This window comes from Odocoileus virginianus, chromosome 8 (genome assembly GCF_023699985.2).
Source record: "Odocoileus virginianus isolate 20LAN1187 ecotype Illinois chromosome 8, Ovbor_1.2, whole genome shotgun sequence".
Lineage (NCBI taxonomy): Eukaryota > Metazoa > Chordata > Mammalia > Artiodactyla > Cervidae > Odocoileus > Odocoileus virginianus.
Window position 1 is genome coordinate 20,567,083 of NC_069681.1, and position 27,547 is coordinate 20,594,629.

Consider the following 27,547-nt stretch of genomic DNA (forward strand, 5'->3'; position numbering starts at 1 on the left):
TTCTGGGCCACTGTTCACTGCCTTCATAAGGGGCAGAAAAAAGCCACGCCTCTCTCTTGCATCTTTTTTTTCAATCTCTCAGGCCATTTTGGATATATGAAACATATATGGTTTATGTTTTGACTCTTCGTCAAAAACAGAGACTGAAAAGAAATACTAATTTATTGAACCGCATGCCCATGGTAACTTTGCTTTTTAACCTCCTTGGCGGCCACGGATCATTTTGAGAATACGATGATGAACGCTGCGACCGTTCATCACTGAGAGTCGAGCTCTTCTCCCCCGCACTCAGGGTCAGTTCTGCGCTTCATCGGCAGCATGTGCACAGTCAATCGCTTCCTCCACTCTCAGCTCTCACTTCGGGGTCCCCCCACCCTCTGCGCCGCACCCTCGTTGACCTCAGTTGACTCCACCTCTGGGACCAGAAACTCCGGGGGGTGGAGTCGCCTGGAGGCAGCGGCTATGCTTCAGGCGAATCCGGAACATAATTACCCGTGCCTTGTTGTCGGCCGGAACGCTAAGGGATGGGAGCGCGCCGGGCCGGGGAACGGAAGCGGGAGCCGGGGGGGCGTGTTTGGTAGAGAACGCGTCATCCGCCTGTGTTACCAGTGTTGTTCGTTTCTCGGAGATGTTCCCGAGGGTCTCGGCGGTCCTTCCTTTTCGCCCCCTTTCCCGGCTACCTCTGTGCTCCGCAGGCCCGGAGGCAGCGGCGGCCACCGTTGTGCCCCTCGCTTCTCCGCACGGAACTGTCAGGTACGGCGTTTCCGCGCTGGTGGGCCCGCAGGTCTTCACGCAGCCCTGTGCAGGCTGCTGCACATTCAAGTTTAATCTTTCTCCGGCGTGCTGGGGGGTCCGTGTTTTGACCCGCAAGAGCTTAGAAGCCGCCGCTTTAACTCTGATCAACGGAAAATCCCAGAAAGATAAGGTGACTTGCCCAAGGTCATAGGGTGCGTGGGGAAGAGCTCCGGTCACAGGCCTGGGCCGCTGCCCTGTGCCCTACCACCTACCGCCCCTCATCTCTCTTGCCGCTTCTCCCCTCGTTTTATCCAGGTTCCAGAAAGCGAAATTGTTTTGTTTTATGTACTTTTTTTTTAAAAACCTCCCAAGACTGTGATGGTCTTATTCCTACCTTCATTATTGAAAGCGCTGATCTTTATGCCCCCACTGGGGTTAAGCCCCGAATACACAGTCCTGCCATCGCAGAGCTTAGAGTTCCACCAAGTAGGCAGTTCAAATATAGTGGAGTAACCGCTGAGATAATGTGAGTAGCGCAGAGTACGGCAGAATTCGCTGAACAGGTGATAGCTGGATGAGCAGAGACGCCTGATCGTTGTAGGAGAGGTTTAGGGTGTCCTTTCTGGAAAGAAGTCTGGTAAAACCTGAAGGGGGCCCAAAGGTTTGAGTTAGCCAGGAAAGAAAAATATTTGCAGCATGCTTGATGTTTATTCTTTGAGAACTCCCAAGATTGTGAAATCTTAATTCTGCTGCGTGTATATTTCACGCAGATCGATGTAGGACTCGTTTGGTTAAGTACAACCCACAGCAAGTTAGGAGCACCGGGGGTGGGAAGAAGTAGCTGGATAGAGAAGAACTGGATCGATGAAATACTGGGATGTGATATATGATGAGATAAAGGTAGGGTGGTAGAGACAGCAAAGATTTCAGCCAGTTGCCTTGGAGCATGAGAGTATCATTAATGTTTACAGAAGAATGAGGAGCAGCTTTGAGAAAGCTTTGAAAATACGTTGTAATTTTTAGAAAACAAAAATACAAATTTATGGTAAGATCTCAGTGGAAACAAGCTCAGGTGGAAGTTAGGTCAGTTCAGTCCTGTCCAGCTGCGACCCCATGGACTGCAGCAAGCCAGGCTTCCCTGTCTATCACCAACTCCCAGAATTTGCTCACACTCATGTCCATCAAGTTGATGATGCCATCCAACCATCTCATCCTCTGTCTCCTCCTGCCTTCAGTCTTTCCCAGCATCAGGGTCTTTTCCAGTGAGTCAGTTCTTTGCATCAGGTGGCCAAAGAATTGGAGCTTCAGCTTCAGCATCAGTCCTTCCAATGAACACCCAGGACTTATCTCCTTCAGGATGGACTGGTTGGATCTCCTTGCAGTCCAAGGGACTCTCAAGAGTCTTCTCCAACACCACAGTTCTAAAGCATCAACTCTTTGATGCTCAGCTTTCCTTATAATCCAACTCTCACATCCATTCATGACTATGAGAAAGTTAGGTTGGGCTAGAGTTTTATTATTTTAGTGTTATACAGTTACTATTATAATACTATTATAATACTACTTGTTATTTGTTATACATAACATGTGTTATACATACATGATTTTCCTGGAATAATATAGATTACTTTCAGTAGTGCTAGAGCAGTGTTGGAAGAAGACATTGAAGCACAAGTTACATGTGAGATTCATTCTTCTGATTGCCACCTTTTTGTTATGATACCTTTAGTATTAATTTTACTTTTACATGTGAAATCGTAATTAGAGAATGTTTTCCTGAATTCATTCGTGCCACATGTTGAGTATTATATTGAGGCTCCTGTGTACTGATTATAAGGATACTGATTATGCAGTTGGTTTTCATTCTGATTTTTAAGTTGTTCGATGTGTTAGCCTCTGACACTTTTATGTGCAGATCAAAGAGTTTGTTTCAGCATTTTTGGAAAAAGCCATTTTCTCTTTCATTAAAGGGTTTCATAAAGGTTTCATTAAAGGGTTTCATAAAGGGCTTCCCCAATGGTTCAGCGGTAAGATGTTCTGCAGTGCAGAAGACGCAAGCGACTCGAGTTTGATCCCTGGGTTGGGAAGATCCCATGGAGGAGGGTATGGCAACCCACTCCAGTATTCTTGCCTGGAGAAACCCATGGACAAAGGAGCCTGGCGGGCTTCTGTCCATAGGGTCACAAAGAGTTGGACACGACTGGAGTGACTAAGCAGGCACACAGTCTGGCACTACCATTTACTAGCTGTGAGAACTTGAGATACTGTTTAACCCATTGTCTTATGCTGTTTCTTGAGATCAGTGGCACGAAGTCTTGATTAAATGCAGATCCTCGGGCCTGATTCCAGACTTACTAACTAAGAATGTCAGGAATCCATGTTTTAAATAAGTTCCCTTTTTGATTCATATAACCTCTAGAGGTTAAGAACCACTAATTTAACCTGTTTGAGCAGCAGTTTCTTCTGTAATGTGGAAGAATATAATAATACAACCTGTCCTGTAAGATTGTAAGGATTAAATGATATAGTAACATGACTGCTCAGATGTGGTCCTCTGACAGGCAGCATCAGCATTACTTGGGAACCTGTTAGAAATGCAGACTGCAAGTCCCTCCCCAAATCTACTGAATCAGAATCATTGGTAGAACCAAAGAATCTGTGTTTCAGTAAATCCTCTAGGTAGTTATTAAAGTCTGTGAAAGTGTTCTTGCCGGTTAGCTTCATGAAGGTAGGGACCTTGAGATTCTTACTAACTAATGTATCGTCAGTACCTAGTATAGTGCCCAGCACAGAGTAGATATTCACTATATTTAATCAATGACTTTCATAGGTTACACCCTGTTACCGAGACTAGCACATTGACAGGTTTTTAAAGTGCTTCAATATTAACTATATCAAAATGTTCTTAATGCCACAAAATATAAAATTAGACATTTGGGTTCCTTAGACATTTGGGAAATCTTTTTCTGCATGAGTTTGAAATAGATGAGATCATTTGTGTTATTCTTTTTCATAGATGAGTCTATAAAGAAGAAAGCAGAATGGCAACTCTAGCCACTAAATATTCTTTTTTTTCTGTCCCATTTTAGCTTAGTTTACAAAGAGTGATTGGTTAAATGACATTGGTAGTTCAAGTGAGAAAGTCGAAAAGATTAGAATCACAGCCAGGAATTTTTTTTTTTAAGAAAGTTTTTTTTAAAAAAACCTTTGTTATTGACAGAAGTTTCTTTATTTCATATTGTTTAACTGTGAAATATTCTTATGTCATGTTAAGAGCAAGAACTTGGCAGTCTGTTCATTTGGGGTTTAAGAAAATACATTGAAATGTATTAACCGAGTCAGTGTTTTGCAAGGTTTTTAATGTCATGGAACACATAGACAATGATACTTGTGTTAGTACCAAACCTCGAGGTAAATGGCAGGAGGCAGCAGAGAGGCACTCCAGGAGCCCCCAGCACCGCATAGCCTTCGCAGGGCTCAGGTGGTCAGTGTCTCAGCACACCTGTAACTTATTTGTGCTCACCGATGTGTCTTAGGCCTTAGTGAGCTCTGAGCTACATGGCCTTGGGAAGTTACAGCTCTGGTTTCCAGTTTCCTTATCTGCAAAATGGGGATAATACCTATCTTATGGAGTTGAAGTGAGTGTGAGAAAATATACATAAAATGTTGCACAAAACTAGACAAACAGTATGTGTTTAAGAAATGTTAAGTGCTGTTCTTACGGCTGCTAACAAGAATAAGCAAAAGGGAAGGGTTTGAACTGAAAAACATTTAAATCCATTGAAGCAATGTTTTGAGCCCTGGCTTTGTTATTTTGCACTATATTTCCACTTTTTTTTCCTTTAATCTTTTCAGGACAAAAAGTAATATCCAAAGATATTTTGGCACTAACAGCGTGATCTACAGCAAGAAAGGTGATAAGTCTGTTGCAAACTGTGAAATTTCCAAGGAAACGGAGAACCAACAGAGTATAAAGGAGAATAAGAAAAAAGACTTGGTAAATATTATTAAGGGCATGAAAGTTGAATTAAGCACAGTAAATGTACAGACAACAAAGCCACCCAACAGAGGACAGCTTAGAAGTTTGGAAGCGGCAATTGGCAGACTTCAGAAATCTCCAAAAGATGCCCCCCAGAAGAGGTAAATTGAATTGCAATTTGAATTTTTTTTTTAAAGTAATTTTGGAAACTCCAATAAACTTTTTCTTTCAGAAAAAAAATTTTTTTAAATTAGAGTACATTGAAGGTATGGAATTAATGAAGACTAAATATTAGTTTGTAAACACAGACTAATAATTACATGAGAAATACTTTTATTGTTCTATATTTAAGTAAGTGGATATATGTATAGAGTCTAGAGAGAGGAAAAGAATAGTGATCTAATTGAGAATTACACATTCTTTTACATATTTATCAGTTGTTAACCGCATTTAGTTGCTTTAAGCTGTTTATTAACAAATTATTTACATCCTGATTTGAAGGTAGCTTTGTATCTCTGAAAGACTTCTTTATTTGAAATTTCATTAAAAAATTCCACCTAGGGTAAAATTTTGGCATGTTAATTACAGCTGTTTTATATGACTTCTTTTGACCAGTAATTCCAGGGCTCTCAGCATATGTGGTTTCTTAAAAGTATTATAATTCCTGTGCTTGTCAAAGGAGTATAATATTTTACTGAATGTAAGTACAATCATGATATTTTAGCATTTTGTTGTAGTTTCTATGTCAAGATTTTGTTTTAGTTATATATAAGTATATAAATAATCATTGCACCAATGACATCATCAATAATAAGAAATGTGGCTTTAAGATCCCTATCTCTCACTTAGCAGAATAAACAGATAATACAGATTTCTATACTCAGGGTGACTTAACATTTTTTAGTTAATTTTTATTATAGTTGCTTTTCAATGTTGTGTTGGTTTCTGCTGCACAGGAAAATAGATCAGCCTTGCATACACCTGTATCCCCGCTCTTCTGGACTTCCTTCCCATTCAGGTCTCCGTGACTCAACATTTTAATGGAATTATTTGATTTCTGTATTATATCAAAACTGCCACTGGAAGGCATAACTAGGTAGAGAGTAAGCTAATTCAAACAGGAAATGCCCGTAATAAGTATTTTCTCCTTTTTAGAAACAATGTAAAACAAATTATATGTACATATAATTAGATAATATTGAAATACATTTTAAAATATTTATGAAGAATGAGGCTTTTTCCCCCAGTTTCCAGACCTGTTTATGATCCCTTTTGCTTTTTTATTATAATTTAATTAACTGTTAATGAAGTGGTTCAGATGTGTTGATTGCTTTGCAGAGATTCAGTAAGTGAAAAGTGAAAGTGAAGGTCTCTCAGTTGTGTCCTACTCTCTGTGACTCCATGGACCATACAGTCCCTGGAATTATCCAGGCCAGAATACTGGAGTGGGTAGCCTTTCCCTTCTCCAGGGGATCTTCCCTACCCAGGGATCAAACCCAGGTCTCCAACATTGCAGGTTAATTCTTTACCAGCTGAGCCACAAGGGAAGCCCAAGAATACTGGAGTGGGTAGCTTATCCCTTCTCCAGTGGATCTTCCCGACCCAGGAATCGAACCAGGGTCTCCTGCATTGCAGACCGATTCTTTACCAACTGAGCTATGAGGCAGGAGATTCAGTAAAGGTAACTTTAAAAATTGCTTTCCAATTAGGTACGAATGAGACAAGCATAAAAGCCTAGGAGAATTCTGTGCTCAGACTGCTTTGTGTTTTAAGGGATTCCAGATGCACAGATCCACTGGGCTGTCCTGGTGGCTCAGAATCCGCCTGTCAGTGCAGGAGACCCAGTTTCGATCCCTGGGTCAGGAAGGATCCCCTGGAGGAGGAAATGGCAACCCACTTCAGTTACCTTGCCTGGAAAATCCCTTGGATAGCGGAGCCTGGCGGGCTGCAGTCCATGGGGTTGCAAAGAGTCGGACATGACTGAGCAGGTAACATAGACAGATGCACAGAACTAGGTTAATCATTGCCTTTGATTCAAAATGCACTGTCATTGCTTCGTGCATGGCCTGCTTTTAGTTTTTTTATTTGTGTTATGTATTGAGACCTATGCACATTTATATAGATACCACGGATGTGTAACTATTGCCCCCAAAGTTAGCAGCATAAAACAGCCATTTTTTAATGCTCGTGAATTCTGTGGGTCAGCAGTGTGGATGGAGCACAATGAAGAAGGTTAATCTCCACCCCACAATGTCTGAGGCCTCAGCTGGAAGACTCGGAAGTTCAGGAGCTGGAACCAGCTGTGGGTTTGCTCACTCTGGTCTGGCAGTTGATACTGGCTGTTAGCTGATACCTTAGCCAGAACTCTTACAGAAACACCTATGTGTGGCCTGGACTTCCTCACTGCATGGTGGCTGGACCCCCATCTTCACCTTCCCCATTAGTAACCTCTCTCCTGAGGCAGCCGCTGTTCTGATTTTTTTTTTTTTTCCAGTTTAACTTGGGGAGTGTCCGGAGAGAAAACAAGCCTCTAGGAACCGTGTAGTTTTTATGACCTAGCCTTCAACACTGTCATTCTCATTCCTGTTCCATACTGATTTTTGAAGTGTTCGTGCTTTTTATCACAGCAGCTGCTGGAGAACCATCTTCACAAAGATACGGTGACATAGAAAGGAGTGTGGTAGTCTACTGTTAAAACTGTGAACTACCTTAACTTACAGTCGCTGACAGACATGGCTAATATTTCCCTGTGGTACTCTGGGGTGCCTTAGGGCACAGTTTGGGAACCAAGGTCCAGGTTTATATTGAGCTCCCTGGGAGAGGCCCTGGAACCGCATCTTTAAGCTTCTTAGAATTCCTGTTGTCTGAAAGGCACTCTAAGGCACCATCTTAAATCTTTCTAAGATCTTAGGTTTTTACAGTCATGCCCACAGCTTTGAATCCAAATGTATCATGAAACCTAATAAGACCGCTGGTGGGCACAGTGGTAACCAAAATTATTAGCTCCTACTTTAGTTAATACCCTCTTAACCAACCAACTGCTCTGATTTCAGCTACCTATTCTTTTAAGATTCCCTTTCTTCCAGTTTCTGGTAACATTGATTTACGTACAACTCACTCACAGCTTCCTGAGGGTTCCTAGGCTCTAATGGTCTCTTTGAGGCCAAGCTTCAGGGATTTGGGAACCTTAGTTTTCATGTTACATATCATTTCCTCAGATAGAAAGCCAAGTAAAGTAGAACAGTAATTTGGATCCCACTCATTGAGATGGCAATAATTTTCATTGAGTTAAAAAATGTAAGTAACTTCTTTTTTGTAGCTGGCATATTTTTCTCTTAACTTACCCTAATTTATTGAAGAATAGCCTTTTTTTTTTTTGTAGCTTATGGAAAATGTAAAGTAAAATCCTATGATGAAGTTTTGATAATTACCACATCTTGCCATTCTTGTGTCATCTATGCCTTCTCTCACTTTCCACCTCCCACTTGATGATTTATGGTTCCCCCCACCCCCCCAGGTTAAATTCACATACATTAAAGTATACAGATGTCAGTGGCAGGATACGGACAAACTGCCACGTGGAGCCCACCCACTTCCCAAGATGCAACACGTTCCCCATCTTCACCTTCCCCGTCAGTCACCTTCCATCCCGAGGCCACCGCTGTTCTGATTTTTTTTTTTTTCACCTTAATTTGACCTCTTAGTATAAATAGAATCATGAAAGATACACTTTTCTTTAATCCAGCTTCTTCCACTCATTTTCATACATGTGACGTGAGCTAAGTACTGTGCGTTGCATGGATATATATCACAGTTTATTTGCTCTGGTGATAGTGCTTTGGGTTGTTTACAGTTTGGGGAGATTTTGATTAAAGCTTTTGTAAACAGGTTTCATGACTTTTATATTTGCTTGCAGTCTGTATTGTTTTTTGAAATAAAATGGCATCTAATTTAAAAATCCACAAATTTATCCTTTTTGAGGCTGATCCCTCACCCCTCCACCTTCATATATTGTTCTGAGTTAGTATTGTGCTTCATTAATGATCCATTAACTTGAACTTTCAGCATTGTAACACTTATTTTAAAACTGATACCTCATATTTAAGAATTCTTTTTTTTTTTTAAGTTTATTAAAGTACAGTTGATTTACAATATTGTGTTAAGAATCCTTGATTTTGTTAGAAATTGAGTGGTGCTTTTCGAATGACAAGAAGTTTTTTACCCAGGAAATCAAATTTGACTTTCCACTGAAGTCACGCCTCTGTCTCTCATTTGTTTTCTGTGTTCTCTTTCTGAAGCAAGTCCCTGAGCCCGGAGCTGGTGGCGGCTGCGGCTGCAGTTGCTGACTCTTTCCCTTTTGACAAGCAGACGACCAAGTCGGAGCTGCTCAGGCAGCTCCGGCAGCACGAGGAAGACTGGAAGGCTCAGAAGGATGGAGAGAAACCCAAAATTAGGTTAGTGAGTCAGATAGCTGTGCCAGTGGCGCTGATACCTCCAGGAGGCTGGCTTCACTCAGTACATGCTGAGCAATATACATAATAAATCCATTCGTATATAAATATGCCTCGTAAATATTAGCAGTTTGATTTCTGTTATAGCTCACATGTTAATAAGGAAGATCACAGTTTTAGAAGATCAGTGGAATAGTTAAAACTTCTTTTGAGAAGTTACATAATTCTTGTCCCTGAAAAAAAAGTGGTGCATTCAGTAATGTTATTAAAAATAATAAATAACATAATAAGAATTTCTCTGAGACTTTTTTTTTTTTAGTTAAATAATATGCTGGTTTTATGCACAATATGGTCGCTTATTTTTTGTATTTGAACAAATGTAAGGCAGCAAATGAAAATGGCTACATTTCAACTTTAATGCAACTTTTAAATCTAGGTGATAGGGATACAGATACTGATTGTATTTCCACTTCTCTGGATGTGTGACAATTTCTCATGAGTGACACCTTTAATCATGTTTTGAATGAACATTTCTGAATAGCACTTTTAAAAGAGCAGCAGCGATCTTAAGTGGTCTTTGGTATTGATACACAACATACAGTCTTTTATTTAGACATAACTTTTTTGTTCATTATTAGTACATAGAAGTGAAATAAAAATTATGTGAATCTCATGTTTCAGAAAGTTCATTACTCTTCCATAGCTAAAATTTCTAACACACTTGACATTTCTCTTTTCTCAGTTTCAGTAACATCATATCAGATATGAAAGTTGCCAGATCCTCCACAGTGAGAGCTAGCACACGACCAGTGCACCAGATTCAGTTTGACGAAGGGGCTGATGATTTTGTTGACCGAGAGAAGACGGCTGATCTAAGAAAAAGGTACTCAGGCTCTGCAGTCTGTTTGATTTGATTTGTTGAACTGTCGATTTACTCTCTTGCCCTGTATATTTTTGCTATTGGGTATCTGAGCATCATGGATACATTTATATCTGTTTCTGTAGTCTCTGATTACTATCTCCTAGAAAGGAAAAGATTTACTGGGCTTAGCAGTGTTCCATTTTTTGTCTCGTAAATCAAAATGGGCCCCGCCTCACATTTACCCGGATTAACGGTCTCCTGATTTAGAATAAGTGGAGCTGACCAGACTTCTGAATAAATGAATGTTTTGTGAGAAGCATTATTTTTCATTCTGATGTAGCCTTTACCTTTCTCTATGATCATCTTTCTTCATACCTGAGAGAAATGACCTACCATCAAAAAAGGGAAGAAGATCCATTATAATACCTTTAAGTGGTAGCTTATTTGTGGCAATCTCAATTTGGTAATTTGTAGTTCCTAAAGATGCTAAGCCATGTCTTACATAGTTGTTTTATAGTAGAAAGCTGTCTGTGTTTACGTAAAGTTTGTGCTTTTTCTCCTTCAAGCATATGAAGTGATACTTGGGGAGAGAAAGCCAAATAGTTAGCATGGTCTGACAAACACTAACTGAACTTTATAGCAGGATGTGCTTACAATTGCAGTATTTTCTGTGTGTTGCTTATTCCATGGATTTTGTTCTACATGTAATCTCAGGAACCTGAGTTAGCTCCTTCTGGGTGTTAAGTTATTAATTTATACAAGAGGATTGGAAAAGATGGTCAGCAGTTAATAAAGGAAGTTCAGAGGTTATAGTGACTTTGGAAGATTATTTGAATTAAAGTAATTTGTATATCCATGACATTGAATGAAATAGAATGTGTCACTTGGAATGTAACTTAAGATTCCCCCAGTACTGACTTGTATGGGAATGAAATCTAAAAAAGAGCGGCTGTATTTATGTGTGTAACTGACTTACCTTGCTGTACAGCAGAAACTAACAACATCGTATATCAACTATAAAAAGTAAAAAAAAATTCCACAAAACACCCTAGAAAACTTCACAAAGAGCTTCTCCCAAAATATTTAACTGTAGTTATCTCTAAGTCAGTCTTCCAAGTCAGTCTTCTTTGAAATGATTCCATGCAACTACATCAGAATGCTGTATCATAGGTTGATTTTTAATGATTTGAGCTGTCATCAGAAATTAGAAGGCGACAAGGCAGAAGCTAAAAAAGTAGGGAAGGGGTTTATGTGCTTATAATGCCTGCATTAAAAAGCTGCTTACAAGACTCTAGAATAAGGGGAAGCAATGATGAGATACCAGATTGTTCACCTGCTCTGACTTGGAGCAACCTGAGACAACCCAGGCCTCAACTGATTCCTTCCATTAGAGATGGAGAAGTGTGAATCACAAGTGCTGGCTTTGGAGTCACACTGGCCTGCACTGTACATGACTAATTTGGGGACTGGATATCTTTCATAGTCCTGTCGGTCTGTTTGCCTATCTGAAATGCTGAATATGAAGCCCTGGGGCATGTTTCAAATGGTAAAGAATCTGCCTGCAAGGTGGGATACCCAGGTTCGATCCCTGGGTCAGGAAGATCTCCTGGAGAAGGGAATGGCTACCCACCCAAGTATTCTTGCCTGGAGAATCCCATGGACAGGGGAGCCTGGTGGGCTACAGTCCATGGGGTCCCAAAGAGTCAGACATGACCGAGCAGCTAACACTTTTCACTTATCTAATTTTAACATGATATTTTAATTTCTTTCAGTTTAATTTAGTAGGAAAATAGTAACTTGATCCAGGGAAGAATTCAAAGTTATTTTAAAAACTAACCTTGTTTATAACCTAGTGTTTAATCTGCCAGTAAATTTTTTCAAATAAGAATGTGAATTGATGCATAAAGCAGTTGATTAAAATGTACAAAGAAAAGTTATCTATTAACTCTGTGACATTAATTTTGAGTTAATTAAATAGTTTTGTAAAGAAAGTTAATCATAATTTTAAAATTACAGAACGATCGCTTTTCGAGTGGGGATGTTTTGATTTTTCTACACGGTCTTTTATAATTATAATTTGTAATTAAGAAGCATGCAGTGTTTTCTACCCTTAAACAAAGACAAATGTTGACTTTAACAATTTCTAACTTAGCATATTTTGATATCTTTCCACAACATCAGATTTTCTAAAACCTTAATAAGCAATGGATCAAATAAAAATTGTAGCAAATTAAGCTGATCTTTTCAATTAGGTATTTTGGAAGTTAAATTGTTGTAACTGCTTTGCTGTATTCTGATGCAAAAATTCAGGTGTATTTGTTTCTGTTTTTAATTGTCAGTCCTAAAGACATGCGGTTTAATTCAAATGTCTGGTGTGGGTCAGTGGAATTAATTTTAATTTTTTTTTACTTTTAATTTTTATATTGACTTTCATATAAAAGTTTCCTCTCATAAACAATTTTTGTTGACCATGTATAAAAATATTCATGAAAATAATTTTTTTCTTTTTCAGTTTTAGGAAAAATATATACAAGGGGAAGAGACTTAACATTTTTGAGCTTAAGGCAGTTACTGAAGAGGCACCTGAAACAGGTTTGTTAAGAAAATAAGACTGTTCTCCTGCGTCGAAAGTGATCCTGGGCTGCCTGTGCCCTGGTCACTGATACTGGAGGGAGAGGAGTTGCTGACAGATCTTTCCCCGTGTTTGAAGAGCCTAGCCATCCGTTCCAAACCCTGGAGTTTTCACACACTAGCAAAAAAAAAAAGTAACACTATTTCTCAGGCTCGTGGAAACATTCTATCTTTGGAAAATGTCCTATTTTGATTGCATAATAATCAGGTATTTTGAATTCTATCCTGTCATTGACCGTACTCATGTTCAGTCTTGTCTGACTCTTTGCGACCCCATGGACTATAGCCCTGCCAGGCTCTTCTGATCATGGGATTTTTCAGGCAAGAATACTGGAGTAGGTTGCCATTTCCTCCTCCAGGGGATTGTCCTGACCCAGGGATTATACTCCCATGTCCTGGATTGCAGTGGATTCTGTACTCACTGAGCCATCAGGGAAGCCTTGTCTACCTGGATCTTGCTTATTCACGTAGTTGTTAACATGCTTGAGTTGGTCAGGTTTCCCCTTTGAAATGTTGCAGCCCCATGGGACATAGTAGGTAAGTACTGTCTGCTTCAGGGATCCACATCTATAGAGTGGCTGCTAACCTGGTTAAAATGTTAATGATCAACTATTACACTATTTGCAACATACCTCTGTGTTGTTACTTAAAGAAAAATTGTAATGTCTGCCCTAAGGCATCTTACTATCTAGAAGAGGAGGTGTCATTTATAGATGCTGACTTGTAGAAATGGTTTAAAGATTATTTAGGAGACGGGAAGGAGAGCATTCAGGAAATGTATTTAGTGGACTGGTAGTGTTTTTTCTTAACTCACTTAGCTGGTTAGTTTTTGTTCTCTTCCTGCTTTCGGAAAGAAGTCAAATTCCTTAGTCACCATTTTAATCCTAATTAAAAAAGAACTAAGAGTGTCCTCTTGCTTGACGTTAAATTTGTTTTACTGATAAAGTAAGTGAAGAAACTCCATACAAATGATCTATGCTTATAAGTGACTTATCATTTCTAAACATTGTAAGTTAGCTTTTTGAACCTTGGTAGAAATAATTTTAGTTCTGATATTTAAGTTCCTAGGCCATCTTCTAGTGGCGCTATCAGTTATAAAAACATCTGATTTTCTCACTATTCAATAAATCTCTTGACATTAGTGGCTAGGTCTCTTTGATTTTTGTATACTGAATAGTCCCTAGCCAAGTGGCTTACAAATGATAGGAATCTGTTATCTTAAATCCTTTTTTTTTTTTTTTTTTAACAAATTGAGCTATAAATACCATGGAAAAAAGGCATTAATTCAGTCACTGTTTGTTCATTTAAACTGAAAATGAAACTAGGTGACCAACCCCCTTCTTGTATTGTGACAGCTGCATCCTGTCGTAGATGATTGATGAAAGTGCAAAAGCACAGACATGGAGAAAGGATCACCTCTCCCCTGTTGAGGTGGCAACACTCTGCACTAGCAGGATCTTAGTTCCCTGACCAGGGATTGGACCCGGTCTACCAAGGTGAATCTTAACCACCAGGCCTCCAGAGAATACCAGAGTGGCAACTCCTAAGCTTGTCTCCAAAAGGGAATTTGTTGACAGGGTAGCTACTATTGTCTGCCTAATGAACAACCAAAGAGGCACATGGATTCTTGAAGGAGCCAGCTTGCTTTTTTAAATCAAATGTCTTATTCCTAAAACTAAGATGAGCTGGCCCAGAGGTACTGAAGGTAGATGTATTTTATAAAATAATATTAAGTGATTATGTTCTACTAAGGAAAGTAATGCACAGATGTATATAAATGTACTCTATTGAAGGCATTTTAATAAGCTCTGCTTGCATGAATCTGAATGTCTTTTGTTCCCAACTAAATATAAGCATAGCAACAATGTGCAAACTTACATTTAGTGTTTTTTCACTGCTGTTTCCCTGCCATGTGTTGATAAAAATAATGCTTGACATGTTGTTGGCATTCATTATTTATTGACTGACTGAATGAGTTCTTCCATCCCATGGTTCCCAGATTTTGCTCCCTGCTAAGTTCTCACCACTGCTGCAAAGGGTGGTGTCTTAGACCCAACTGCTTATCCTGGAGTAACCTAGAGCTGAGAGGCAATTTAGCCTCATGAAAAAAGAGTTTTGGTGTTGTGTAGATCTTGATTATTCAAATTCAGATTCTGCCTTACTAACATGTGGGAGTCTCCCTTTTCCCACTTATGAAATGTGGCTAATACATATATCTCAAGGATTAAATGAGGTAATAGAATTAAAATGTCAGGTAGTGTCTAGATGGGCTTTCCAGGTGGCTCAGTGGTAAAGAATCCACCTGCCAATGCAGGAGACTCAGGAGACTTGGGTTCAATCCCTGGATCAGGAAGATCCTCTGGAGAAGGAAATGACAGCCCACTCCAGTAGTCCTGCCTGGGAGATCCCATGGACAGAGGAGCCTGGTGGGCTATAGTCCAGAGGGTCACAAAAGAGTCGGACACTACTTAGCGACTAAGCAACAGTGCCTGGAACATAGTGGACGTTCAATAAATAGTTGCGACTCTTAATGATGATTATGGAAAAAACATAAGTTGATCATTGTCCACTGAATAAATTTAAAAGTCATAACCATGATAATTAAATTATTTTCTGTTATGATTACTCTAACTGTGGCTAATTAGCCTAACTGCTGCAGTCTTCTCCTTATCAGATGTACAAGACCAACATACTTCATAGGTAGCAGTCAGTGTGTGGTCAGGCATAGTCATACATGAACTTCCATGTGCAGATCTATGTATGGATCCTTTTTAGTAAATAGGAGTAAAATGATGGTGTGATAGGTATATTCTTAACTTCTTAAGAAACTGCCAAACTCTTGTACAAAGAGGTGTACCATTTTACATTTCCACCAGCAACAATTGGTGGGAATATGACTCATTTCTTCAAACATGTCTTGAATTTCCAAAGGAAATAAATGATTGAAACATGATATGGTAATTGTAATAAGCTAACATTATATTACCTTACTCATAGAGTTGGTTGTGAGGATTAAATGGACTAATATATAAAAAGCATTTAGGACAAAGTAAATGCCCAGTATAAATTAACGGTATTATCACTGTCATTGGTATTGTAATTTAGTTTACATTAGTAAGTTATCTTGATAGACTAAAAATAAACAGTCTAGAGGTTAAAGATCAAAATCACATGTTGTATAAAACTTTTCACATTCATCAAAAGGATCCTTGAACAAAATGGACATTTCTTTTCTCCTTTCCAGTAGAGGGGACTGTGAGAGTAAGGGTTAATTACCTAGCATTGTAGTAAAAACAAAAGTTGAGGTTTGCAGTTATTGTCGTTGTAGTCTGAATATATAGTTTTTGTTTCCATTTTAGCTATCAGAGAGTGACCTTTCATTATATACTGTTTAATTATGAGTTTGAAGATCTGAAAATATATTGCCAGGTCAGAGGTGATAACATTTTTAAAAGAAAGATAATTACATAGAACTGTGCATATTTCGTATGTCTTTATTCTACAGAGGCAGCACCTTCTCTTTGGGATGTAGAATTTGCTAAGCAGTTAGCAGCAGTCACTGAACAGCCCTTTGAGAATGGTTTTGAAGAGATGATCCAGTGGACAAAAGAGGGGAAATTGTGGGAGTTCCCAATTAACAATGAAGCAGGTAAGTCTTAACATTAGAGGTTTATAAAACTCTGAGATTAATATGAATGTTCAGTTGTAGGTTCTGGATATTTACCTGAATTTCAAAACTTGGTGTAGACATCTTTGTCTTGTCCTAAAAGAAATCTGATGGTGTTTTTAAGAATACTAAGATTTCACTTAATTCTGATTGTTCGATAAGAAAGTAAAGTTATATGGCAGAAATGACATCATGAATTTCTGTGACATCCAGGTGTTGAAAACCGCAAATGACAGTTTTGTGCTTGCTAAGCAGGAGATAACCTGGTAAATCTTCTAATACATTAAATACTGGGTAAGATCATCCTTCAGTTTGGGGCAACATTACAGCTCTTTAAGTCTTACACTAGTACCTTTTATTTAAAACCATTGCATTAATGAGGCGCATGTTTCCTGTATTCAAAACCTCTCAAAGCAAATATTTTTGGAGGCTTCGAACTTGCTTGGAACTCTGGCTGCATACCTAGATACTTTGAGCTGGTAATAAAATATTATCTACTTTCCTGGAGATCTTTCTGGAGGTGTTACCTCTTCCTCGGTCAAAAGGAAAACAGTATTAACTGTGCTATTTATTTTTTATGGCACCCATGATATCATCAGCTAAACATGTCATTGAATTTTTATAGATGTATTTTCAGTTAGAAGAGATTCATTTACTTTTATGGTAAGATTAGCTAGAAGTTGCAAACACCTCAGGGAGTCTTAGGAAAATGTAGTCCATATTTTAACCTTTGTAATATTCTGCACTGTAATATTTTAATTTTTGATTACCTTTCACTTGTTTAGATAAGTGGGGTGGAAGTTTAAATAGTCTTATATTTACATATAGTAGTATTTTATATAGGAAAACTTTAGGAACTACACATCCTTTAGCAAATTCTTAATAATTTAAATATTTGTATGATATATTCAGTAATATAGAAATCTGTGTTTAATCTATTACATAGTGTACATTCTAGAAGGTATCAGGGTAAGGTAAAAAAACAAAACCCAGATCCATGGACTTGTTTGTGTAAACCTGAATACAGATTCCAACTCTGTCACTTATTAGCCATTTGCCTCTGAGGTAATAATTTAATCTCCTGAGCTTTAGTTTCCTCATCTGTAAATTAAGGAAACCTCATTGAAAGAATGTAAGAATGAAAGCAGATAAGTTAGTGAGTTGCTCAGCACAGTTCTTGGCATATAATACTTAGGAATAAATGTTAGTTCGTTTCCCCTCTTGTATGTGATCATAGAATTTTAAAGTAGCAAAAAAAAAAAAAAAACCACTAAGAAATACAATCTGTGATGTTAAGGGAAGACTTCATTCCATATTTGTTGAAACTTGGATGTTCCAGGTCCTCATGGTGACAGACATGTTTTAAAACCCAGTATTGAGGTAGAATATTTGACGTAAGAGAAACAGTGAACTGTGGTGGTTAGAGTTCAAGTGCCTGAGTGAGGCTTAGTCTCTCCCAGCCTCATGTCCTCCATCTTATAAAATGATAGAAATAATAATAGGACTTATTTTGTGGGATTCTTCTGAAAAACAAGTGAGATTATACAAGTCACCATCATCATCCCTGTTTCTGCAACAATGATATTGTGAGGGGATTTGCTATTATAACTATTTTCTCTTCTATAACATTTTTGAATCTTAAAATATTAACAAGGATATTGTGTATTTTCTAGGCACCACCAAATAGGATAGTAGGAAAGCATGAATTGATGGTACATTGTCATCAGCAGTGAAACATTTCAGTTCATCAAAATCTTACATGTTCAGACACCAAAGGAATTTATCTTAGATTTGACCTGGTTTTTGAGAAAGTGTGATTTCTGAAAAAGAAAAACAAACAAACAAACATGTTTTCTGGTCAGGTTGGGGAGATAAATGAGACAAGTGTCCATATACACTGTACACATTATTGATGCTTTGGGGTCGGAAAGGGAGTTATCTCATTTCCAGCTCCTGAAGGCAATTGTTATCTGAATGAAAAACAGGAAGGGAACTGTGGAAACTTTCTCACTTTGATCACCCCCTCAGTCAGTACACACTTAGGATCTTCTCAATACTTTAATAAGAGGCCTGGCCTTAGAACCCGGAGTCTTAGCCCTTTAGTAATATTCTTTTATGTTTCTTATACTTCAGTTTTAAGAGTAATGAAATATCATGCTCTCTCTCCTAATAATTAGTTTCATGAAGATTTACTTTGATACTTTTGGAAAAAGATCCCCCCCCACCCCCAAAGAAAACAGAGGGGCTTACCATGTCAGGTTGGGAACACAATGCTGAAAACAACTTAAAGGCATGTCCTGTGTTTACAATTTACTTCCCAGTGTTGTGTCCTTCTGTTACATTTAAAAAAAAAATTCTGTTGTTTGTTTTGCCACTTAAAATGTAAAAATTATTTTTCCAGTTTGATGTGTTTTTTTTTTTTTTTTTGGCCAGGTTTTAAGGCCTGACTTGTCCCTTCTGATGTGCTTTTCTAGTCCGGAGATTTATAAGAACGGTTGCTGCTGCTGCTAAGTCGCTTCAGTCGTGTCCGACTCTGTGCGACCCCATAGACGGCAGCCCACCAGGTTCCCCCGTCCCTGGGATTCTCCAGGCAAGAACACTGGAGTGGGTTGCCATTTCCTTCTCTAATGCATGAAAGTGAAAAGTGAAAGTGAAGTCGCTCAGTTGTGTCCGACTGTTAGTGACCCCACGGACTGCAGCCCACTAGGCTCCTCCGTCCATGGGATTTTCCAGGCAAGAGTACTGGAGTGGGCTGCCATTGCCTTCTCCATATAAGAACAGTTAAGTGAAATTATTCCCAGTTAGATTTTGCAATAAGATCACTTTTACTTTAGCTTTGGCTTTATCTAAATTTAATCCCATTTTTATCACTACCCAGTTAACAAGAGTCTTGCTCTTGAATATTCATCAGCCATGTATGTACCACCAAATTACAGGTGTCTTTGAAATGCCCTCCAAGAGTAATTCTCAGTTTGGAGCCTTCAGTGGGCAAAAAAGCTCAGTCATGGATGTCAGTCATGCTTTTATTTTTCAGTTGGTTTAAATTTGTTCACTTACAACATGCCATCCTTTGCCAGGGTGTCTGGAATGAGTGCTATAACATGAGCTAGCAAGAATAGTTAGAAAAGCTCAGAATTACCATAAAACTCAGTGATTGTTATGTGAGAGGGTATAGTGTGGAGAAAATTGGGGCAAATATAAAGATGATTAGGTCTGTGTTGTCTGAAACAATCTGCTGGTTGTTTCAGATGGTGGCCAATGAACAAGAGCCTCAGAGTACTGCCAGGAAAAGAAATAATAGTTTTGACAAAGTAGAAGTGAAAACAAGTCAAAGTGAAAGTGAATTTGCTTCAGTGCTGTAATACACTCTTTTTCAAATTGGTCGTTGCTATTAGCTGGATTTTACCTTTTATTTGCTGTACTGTATTTTTAGCTGTAGTCAGTAATATTAACACATTATTGACCGGGGGATTTTTGCAGAAACTAACGCCTGTGGCGTTAATACGTCTCCAGTCAATAATGTGTTAAATTGCATTCACTAATATTTAAAGCAGAATTAGACACAGATTTAACCTATGTTGCTTTAGTTGATTGTACGCCACTGGGGTTTCCTTCTTGTCTTTAATTTTCCACTTTTATTTTTTCCTTACTATATTTTGTTTCTTTTGCTTATTAAAAAGTATTTTAAGCTATAGAAATGAATGTATGAAAGTTTACTCATAAAAATGTAATACAGAAGAATAAAGAAGAAGCTTTACCCCTCAGTTCTCTTCCCTTTTCCTGACACAACCACTGCCAGTAGTTTGATGTATGTACCCACATCCACCTTAAATGATAGTTTCACATTTATCTGTTGTTTTGGTCTAAATGGGGCCATACAATACATATAGTGTCCTGTAGCTTTTTAATTTTATTTATTTTTACTTTGCAATGTGTCTTAAGCATTTCCTTGTCAGTACATAGAGATCAACTTTGTTTTAATAGTTCTATAAAATGGGAACTATTTGTGTATTCTGTACTATGCCATTGTATGAATGACTGAAATTTATTTTTACCATTTTCCTATTGATGAATAGAGCTTTAGTGAATCCTGTTATACTTATCCTTCTGTCCATGTCTGAGTATATTAATTCAAGGGTCAAACAATAGGCATATTTTAACTTGTGATAAATAAGGACACATTCTCGTCTAATAAGATAGCCAATCGATCCTCCAGCTGGTGAGGATGACGCCACTGTTGGTGGGAGTGGGGAGGAATGATTCACTAATCAGCATACAGATGTTCACTTAATTCCCCTGCTTATCAATTAAATGATTCATTGCTCTTTTTGTTTTAGTTTCTCCAAAAAATAAAACTGCCCATCTTCTTTGGGAGATGGATGGTGTAGTTATCTAGAGGTACAGGTAGAAGATGGATCATGGGAGATCTAATTATCTCCTAAACCAGTTTTAATTAGTCTTCTTTTTTTTGTCCCTCATCCCCATTCCTAATTTCAGTGGTATATGGTGCCACTAATTTCCAAAGCCTTTGATGTCTGTCTGCTTCTTAGTTTGGTTTTAGCATTTTCAACTCAGCTGAGTCAGTTACTACTTATCTGTCCACTTCCTTTAACATTTCGGTGATAACTCCTGTTATTGTTTCATTTTCTCTTCTGTTTATCTTTGTACTTTTATACTTTTTGTTCCTTTTACCGCCATTTAGTAGATGTTAAAAGGGAGCAGGGATTTTAAAAATCATGTGTTCGGTCTACTACATTTTAACTAGAAGTCCTTGTTGCTTATCTTTTAACTGTTCAGAGTGTTTTTAACCAACGGAGATTTTAATTTGGGTGTAGATCTGTTAGCTTTTTCCTGTTTAATCTATCTGGAACTTAATTTTGTTTATAGTATCCCTTCTTTATCGCTTTTTCTATCTTTTTTTTTTTTTTCCTTTGTTTTATACTTCCCAGTACTACTTGGCTTTCTTCACTCATTGACTCATTCAGGAAGGATCTGTTCATTATACCTTCTAAGTTAAAAAGATGGTTGATTTATCATCTAGAGAAAGAGTAATAAGATCACCTATACCCTTAGATGCTTTTCCCCCCAATATAGCATAGTCATAATTTCTGTACTTGTCTAACTCATTATGACTTTATGTCAGAGATAGTTGGTCTGTTAATGATTTAATAAATTAATTATTGATCTTGTATTAGCACAACTATTTTTAAAAATAGTTTCTCTTGCACAATTTTCTGTCTTAAGTCTTGTATCTTAAGTACGTCTAGGGATACTAATAACTAACAACCACAAACATTCAATCCAGGAGTCACCCTCAGATTTTTAAGAACAATTATTACCTTGATTTATTATGTTTCCAATGCTACAGACCTTATTTTTTAGCCCTAACATACTCTGTTCCAAATGTTATTGGACATTAAAAGCTGCCTTGTTTTTCATATTACATTAGCCATATTGATATTTTTTCTTTAAAAGAATATTGTCATGTGGAACTATAAGCAGTATTTGATGATATGGAAAACATTTTTAGCAGAGTGAGGCTTTTTTTTTTTCACTTTTACCTCACCTGGTGCATATGCCTTAAAAACAAACAACAAAAAAAGTAAAGATGGAACAACATGCTTGCTTGCCTGGTGAAGTAAACTGTTGATAACTGTAGAGGATTCTCAGTGGGATTCAAGGAAAATTTTTTTTAAATCAATAATTTGTCTGAAAAAATACACATGAATTTAGGAAAAGGGCTAGAAGGATATACAGCTTAGAAGTGATTAGTCTTGGAAGTAATCAGCCTTGAAAAATGTGAATAGGATCTTTGGAGGGTTATGGGATAGAGAACAACTTCCATTTAGAATATTCCTGCACATCTCTCTTCCTGTATTTCATCGAATACAACATAGTTTTGTTTTTCAAAGTTTTAAATATCTCTGAAACTGATGTATGTTATTATGCTAGCCAGGCCGCAGTGAAGAGGTAGTTGTCATTGCCTGTTGTGGATATGCATCTAAATTTGCACTGGGGGCATCAGAAGAGGCCATAGTGGAGCCCTTAAGAAATGCTGCATCACAGATGTTCTTAATGGAGTGTTGGAAAGCATGGCCACTGACAACTCAGAGTTGAAAAACCAATTCAGAAGAGTTGGATTCTGAATGTGAAGAAGTCTTGTGTGTGAGTTGCTCAGTCATGTCCAACTCTTTGCAGCCTGTTAAGACTGTAGCCCACTGGCGTCCTCAATCCATGGAATTCTCCAGGCAAGAACACTGGAGTGGGTTGCCATTCCCCTCTCCAGGGGACCTTCCTGACGCAGGGCTGAACCCAGGTCTCCTGCACTGCAGGCGGGTTCTTTACTGTCTGAGCCACCCGGGGAGCCCAGAGAAGTCTTAGGAATACCTGAGCCAGTTCCGCTTCGCTGCATGACAGACCGCTCCAAACTTGGTACAACAGCAGCCAAGTCACAACTGCTCATGAGCTTGCGGGTTTTCTGGTTGGTTTGGGCAGGTGCCTGGGGCTGGATTGTTCTAGATTGGTTTCTCTCACCTGTCTAGCTGGTGTTGGCTGTTGCCAGGGGAGGCGATAAGGGGGTTATATGTCACTCAGCATTCATGGGCTAGGCTGGGCTTGTTCACCTAGCTGTAGAAGAGTTCCTAAAACAATAGTAAAGGCGCTTCAGGCCTTTGCATTGTGTTTGGTAATGTCCCATTGACCAAAGCAGGTCTCCTGGCCAACCTTGAATTTAAGGGTTGGAGCAACAGGCTGTATCTACCTCTTTATGGAAAGAAGGGCAAAGGCACATTGCAAAGGGTTATATATACAAGCATAGTAGTAGTGTGTGGCCATTTAGCAATCTAAGGCTTTGATTTGTTTATTGTATGTTTTAGTTTTTATAAAAGTGATGACTAGATCTTTAAATGTCCAAATAAAGTTTTAAAAATCTCTTTCAGTAAGTGGAAGATAATTCTAACTGATGAGAGAGCATTTTAAAACTGCTTTTGAGATAATTATGGCTTCGTATGCAGTTGTAAGAAATGATAAATATTCCATATACTCTGTACCCATATTCCCCTAGTATTTACCTCACGTCTAAGCACAGGACAGCATCACAGCCAGGCAGTCAGCATCGACCGTGTTGCAGCCATGTTCAGATGTCACCAGTTTCACATGTACTCTATTGGCAAGTGTGTTTTTGTGTTCTGTGTAGTTTTATCATATATGTAGGTTCATGTGACCATCACCACAGTCAGGATGCAGAACAGTTCTGTCACCTCCAGGATCTCTCTTATACCCTTTTATAGCCATGTTTCACCCACCTGCCACTGCCTCACCTTCTTAGTCTCTGATCCCTGGCAATCACCAAATCCATTTTCCATTTCTCTAATTTTGCAATAAAGAGATACAAATGGAATCACATAGTGTGTAACCTTTTTTCTGAGCGCCCTGCCCCCCCACCACTTAGGATAATTAATTCTCCGGAGATTTATCCAAGTTGTTACATGTGTCAGTAGGGTTTTTTTTTGCTATTGTTTTTATTGCTGAGTAATATTCCATGGTTCAAATGTACCTTATTGTTTAACCGTTCACCTGAAGAGACATCTGGGTTGTTTCCAGTTTTGGGCTGTTAACAGTAAAGGCGCTATAAATATTCATGTACAGGTTTCTGTATGAATACAAATTTCCATTTTCCTGAGATAAATACCTGGGGGTGCAATTGCTGGGTTGTATGGTAGTTACATATTACTTTCTAAGGAACCTTTCAAGTTGTTTACAGAGTGGCTATGCCATGTTAGACATATAGTTTAGACCATTATCTGTTCCTTGTTAGTTTGAAGTATGAAGTTTTGATTTTTTCTTTCTGGTCAGTGATACCCAGTTCTCCTGGCACCATTCATCAAAAAGACTGTCCTTTCTCCATTGAATCATTTATGCATCTTTGTAGAAAGTTGGCATGTTCATGTGGATCCATGTTAGTCTGTTAGGGCTTCCATAACAAAATATCACAGACTGGTAGGGTACCTTAAACAACAGAGTTGACTTTCTCATAGTCTGCAGGCTGGAAGTCCAAGACCCAGGTATTGGCGGTGTTAGTTTCTCCAGAGGTCTCTCTCTCCTTGGCCTGCACATGGCCACCTTTTCATTCAGTTGTGTTTTTTACTATGAATTATTTATATTAATTTCCAACTGTTTGAAGATTCTCCTGCTGTTTCCCTGTTACTGATTTCTGTGTTGATTCTTTTATTATCAGAGAACATACTGTGTATTATTTCAGTTATTTTAAATGTGTTGAAGTTTGTTTTGCGACCCAGGGTATGGTTAGACTAGGTGAGCGTTCCATGGTTCCTTGAAAAGAATTTGTGTTCTGCAGTAGTTTGGTGTGTTCTGTAGATGTCAGTGTAATCCTGTTGGTTAATATTTGGTTCTTCTATGTCTTTGCTAGTTTTCTACTTGGCTGTTCTATCAGTTGCCTACAGTGATAGTAAAACTATAATTGTGGATTTTTGTATTCCTATGTTTCTATCAGTTTTTCTTTCATGTATTTAGAAACTTTTGTTTGGTGAATGCATAATTCAGATTGCTATCTTCTTAGTGGGTTAATCCCTTTATTATGTAATATTACTCTTTCTAGTATTTGCTCTGGAGTCTACTTTATCTGATGTTCATGTAGCCACTCATGCATTCCTTTTTAAAAATTAATGTTAGCAAGATATGTCCTCCTCCATACTTTCAACACCTATGTTATAGGTGTTTGAAGTGAGTTTCTTGTATACAGCATATAGTTGGATCATGTTTTTCTTTTGATTGGTATAGGCCATTTACATTTAAGTAATAATTGATTTGTTAGGATTTAAGTCTCATTTTGTTATTTGTTTTCTGTTCATTTTTCTGTTTCTCACTCCTCTTGTCTTTTCTTGGCTTCCTGTGAGTTGCCTGAATATATCTTAAGATTCCATTTTATTTTATGTATTTTTTAGTGTAGTTTGTATAGTTTTCTTAGTGGTTTCTTTAGATATTAAAATATCCATTAGTAATAATTACTGCTCCATTTTGAATATTTGTAGTATGCTAAGCACTGTAAAAGAGTTTTACAAGCTTTCTGTCTATTTAATCTTTAATCTTTACAAAAACCCCATGAAGAAGGTGCTGTTCTAATACTCATTTTGTGCCTGAGGAAACTGATGTTCAGAGAAGTTAATTTGCCCAGTCACATGGTTGTTAAACTGGTGAGCAAACATCTGTCTGATTCTAAAGTTCATGGCTTTAACTGTAATACTGCCTCATTAATGTTAGTTTTATAGTGTAGTGAGTTTTGGGGGATTAATTTATTTATTTTAATTGGAGGCTAATTACTTTACAGTATTGTGGTTTTTGCCATACATTGACACGAGTCAGCCATGGGTGTCCGTGTGTCCCCCTGTCCTGAGCCCCCCCACCCCATCCCTCTGGGTCGTCCCAGTGCACTGGCTTTGAGTGCCCTGTTTCCTGCGTCAAACTTGGACTGGTCATCTGTTTCACATGTGGTAGTATACATGTCTCAGTGCTGTTCTCTCAAATCATCCCACCCTCCCCTTCTCTCGCAGAGTCCATGAGTCTATTCTTTATATCTGTGTCTCTTTTGCTGTCTCGCATGTAGGGTCGTCATTACCATCTTTCTAAATTCCATATGTATGTGCTAATATACTGTATTGGTGTAGGTTTTACATGCAAAATTGTAATGTATTTTGTCTCATTTCCTAGGTTTTGATGATGATGGTTCAGAATTTCATGAACATATATTTCTGGATAAATATCTGGAGGGTTTTCCAAAACAAGGACCAATTCGTCACTTCATGGAGCTGGTGACCTGTGGCCTTTCCAAAAACCCATATCTGAGTGTTAAACAGAAGGTTGAACATATAGAGTGGTTTAGAAATTATTTTAATGAAAAACAGGACATTCTTAAAGAAAGTGGCATACACTTTAGTTGAAGACCATGGAAATTTTTCTTTCAAGCTGTTGGAGATTCATATTATAACTAAATAAAATAATTTTACTAGAAGTTTTCCTATACTGTGTTCATTATTGTATATGATTTGAATAGTATAAATACTAAATTATTTAAAAGTATATATGGTAGTAATTGAAAAATATTCCTGCATGGAAAAAAATCACCAGCTTTTATGGATTCAACTAGTAATTCTAAACAAAAAGAATATCTTAGAATTAGTAATAAGTTTAAGACAACTTTCTCTAACCTTTTTCTTTTCATGCAGTAAGCATACTGTTTGAAATATAATTAGCCATATATCTGATGTCATCAGAGGGCTGTAACAGTTGAGAGGATTTACAAACTTATATGTATAGACTATATATAAACATGCAGTTTCTATATTTGCATATTTGTGCTCAGTTGTGTCTGACCCTTTGCAACCCCACAGACTGTAGTCTGCCAAATTCCTCTGTCTATAGAATTTTCCAGGCAAAAATACTGGAGCAGGTTGCCATTTCCTACTCCAGGGGATCTTTCCAACCCAGGGATTGAACCTGCATCTCTTGCATCTCCTGCATTGGCAGGCAGATTTGTTGCCCATAGGGGAAGCCCAGTATTTGCATATACACATTTTTTTACCTAAGTCTGGATCACTGTAGTGAAGTAACCTCACAGAAACAAAGGACTTATACTAATTGCTTCTAGTATTTTGGGTCATCATACCAAAATTAGAACTAATTTCTACTATGGTGCATAGCAGTGCAATTCAAGTTCATATAACTGACAGGACTGAGGATTTAAAAAAAAAAAAACCTCAAAATAAGAATTTAGCCGACAGTGGTGTGGTCTCAGACTAGTGTTTCAGGCCCTTGCACAAGCACACAAAAATTGAATGTGAAGGTACTCATCATAAACCCATTCTTCTAATGATTACAAAATACATAAGAAAACACCATGAATTTATACCAATATAACAGAATAAGACCCATAAAGCCTTTAAATATTGGGCTTATATTCAGAATTTAAAATATGTCTAACTTAGAATGAAGTATAGAGCAGGAGGCTAAAAGTGACTAAACATATTTGAGAATTTAGTGAAGCGTTTTAACAATAGACCCTGGAAAATAGATCTAAAGAAATTTGCTACATGCAGCAGAGAGAAAAATATGAAAGAGAGGTAAAGACAAATATAGTAGTACCTGTACAATCAGATGTTAAGAAGGAGAGAAGAGAAATGGGCCAGAGGTTATCTTTGGATAAAGAG

General features: G+C 38.0%; 1 protein-coding gene and 1 non-coding gene across 3 annotated transcripts; both read left to right on the top strand.

Moving 5' to 3' along the window:
* Nucleotides 1–540: 540 nt before the first annotated feature.
* MRPS31 (mitochondrial ribosomal protein S31) lies at nucleotides 541–26,352 on the top strand. Of its 2 annotated transcripts, none has more exons than XM_020876597.2 (7): nucleotides 541–753; nucleotides 4,591–4,875; nucleotides 9,013–9,168; nucleotides 9,908–10,048; nucleotides 12,540–12,619; nucleotides 16,164–16,307; nucleotides 26,052–26,352. In XM_020876597.2, exons 1-7 carry the CDS (start codon nucleotides 629–631, stop codon nucleotides 26,279–26,281), a joined length of 1,161 nt encoding a protein of 386 aa, XP_020732256.1. In that variant the 5' UTR covers nucleotides 541–628; the 3' UTR covers nucleotides 26,282–26,352. The 2 variants fall into 2 exon arrangements, with proteins under 2 accessions (XP_020732256.1, XP_070327407.1); XM_070471306.1 differs by lacking the exon at nucleotides 26,052–26,352 and adding an exon at nucleotides 18,759–20,089.
* LOC139036420 (small nucleolar RNA SNORA71) lies at nucleotides 12,645–12,776 on the top strand. The gene has a single exon (XR_011489209.1). It is a non-coding gene; the product is annotated as a small nucleolar RNA SNORA71 (small nucleolar RNA).
* Nucleotides 26,353–27,547: the final 1,195 nt, after the last annotated feature.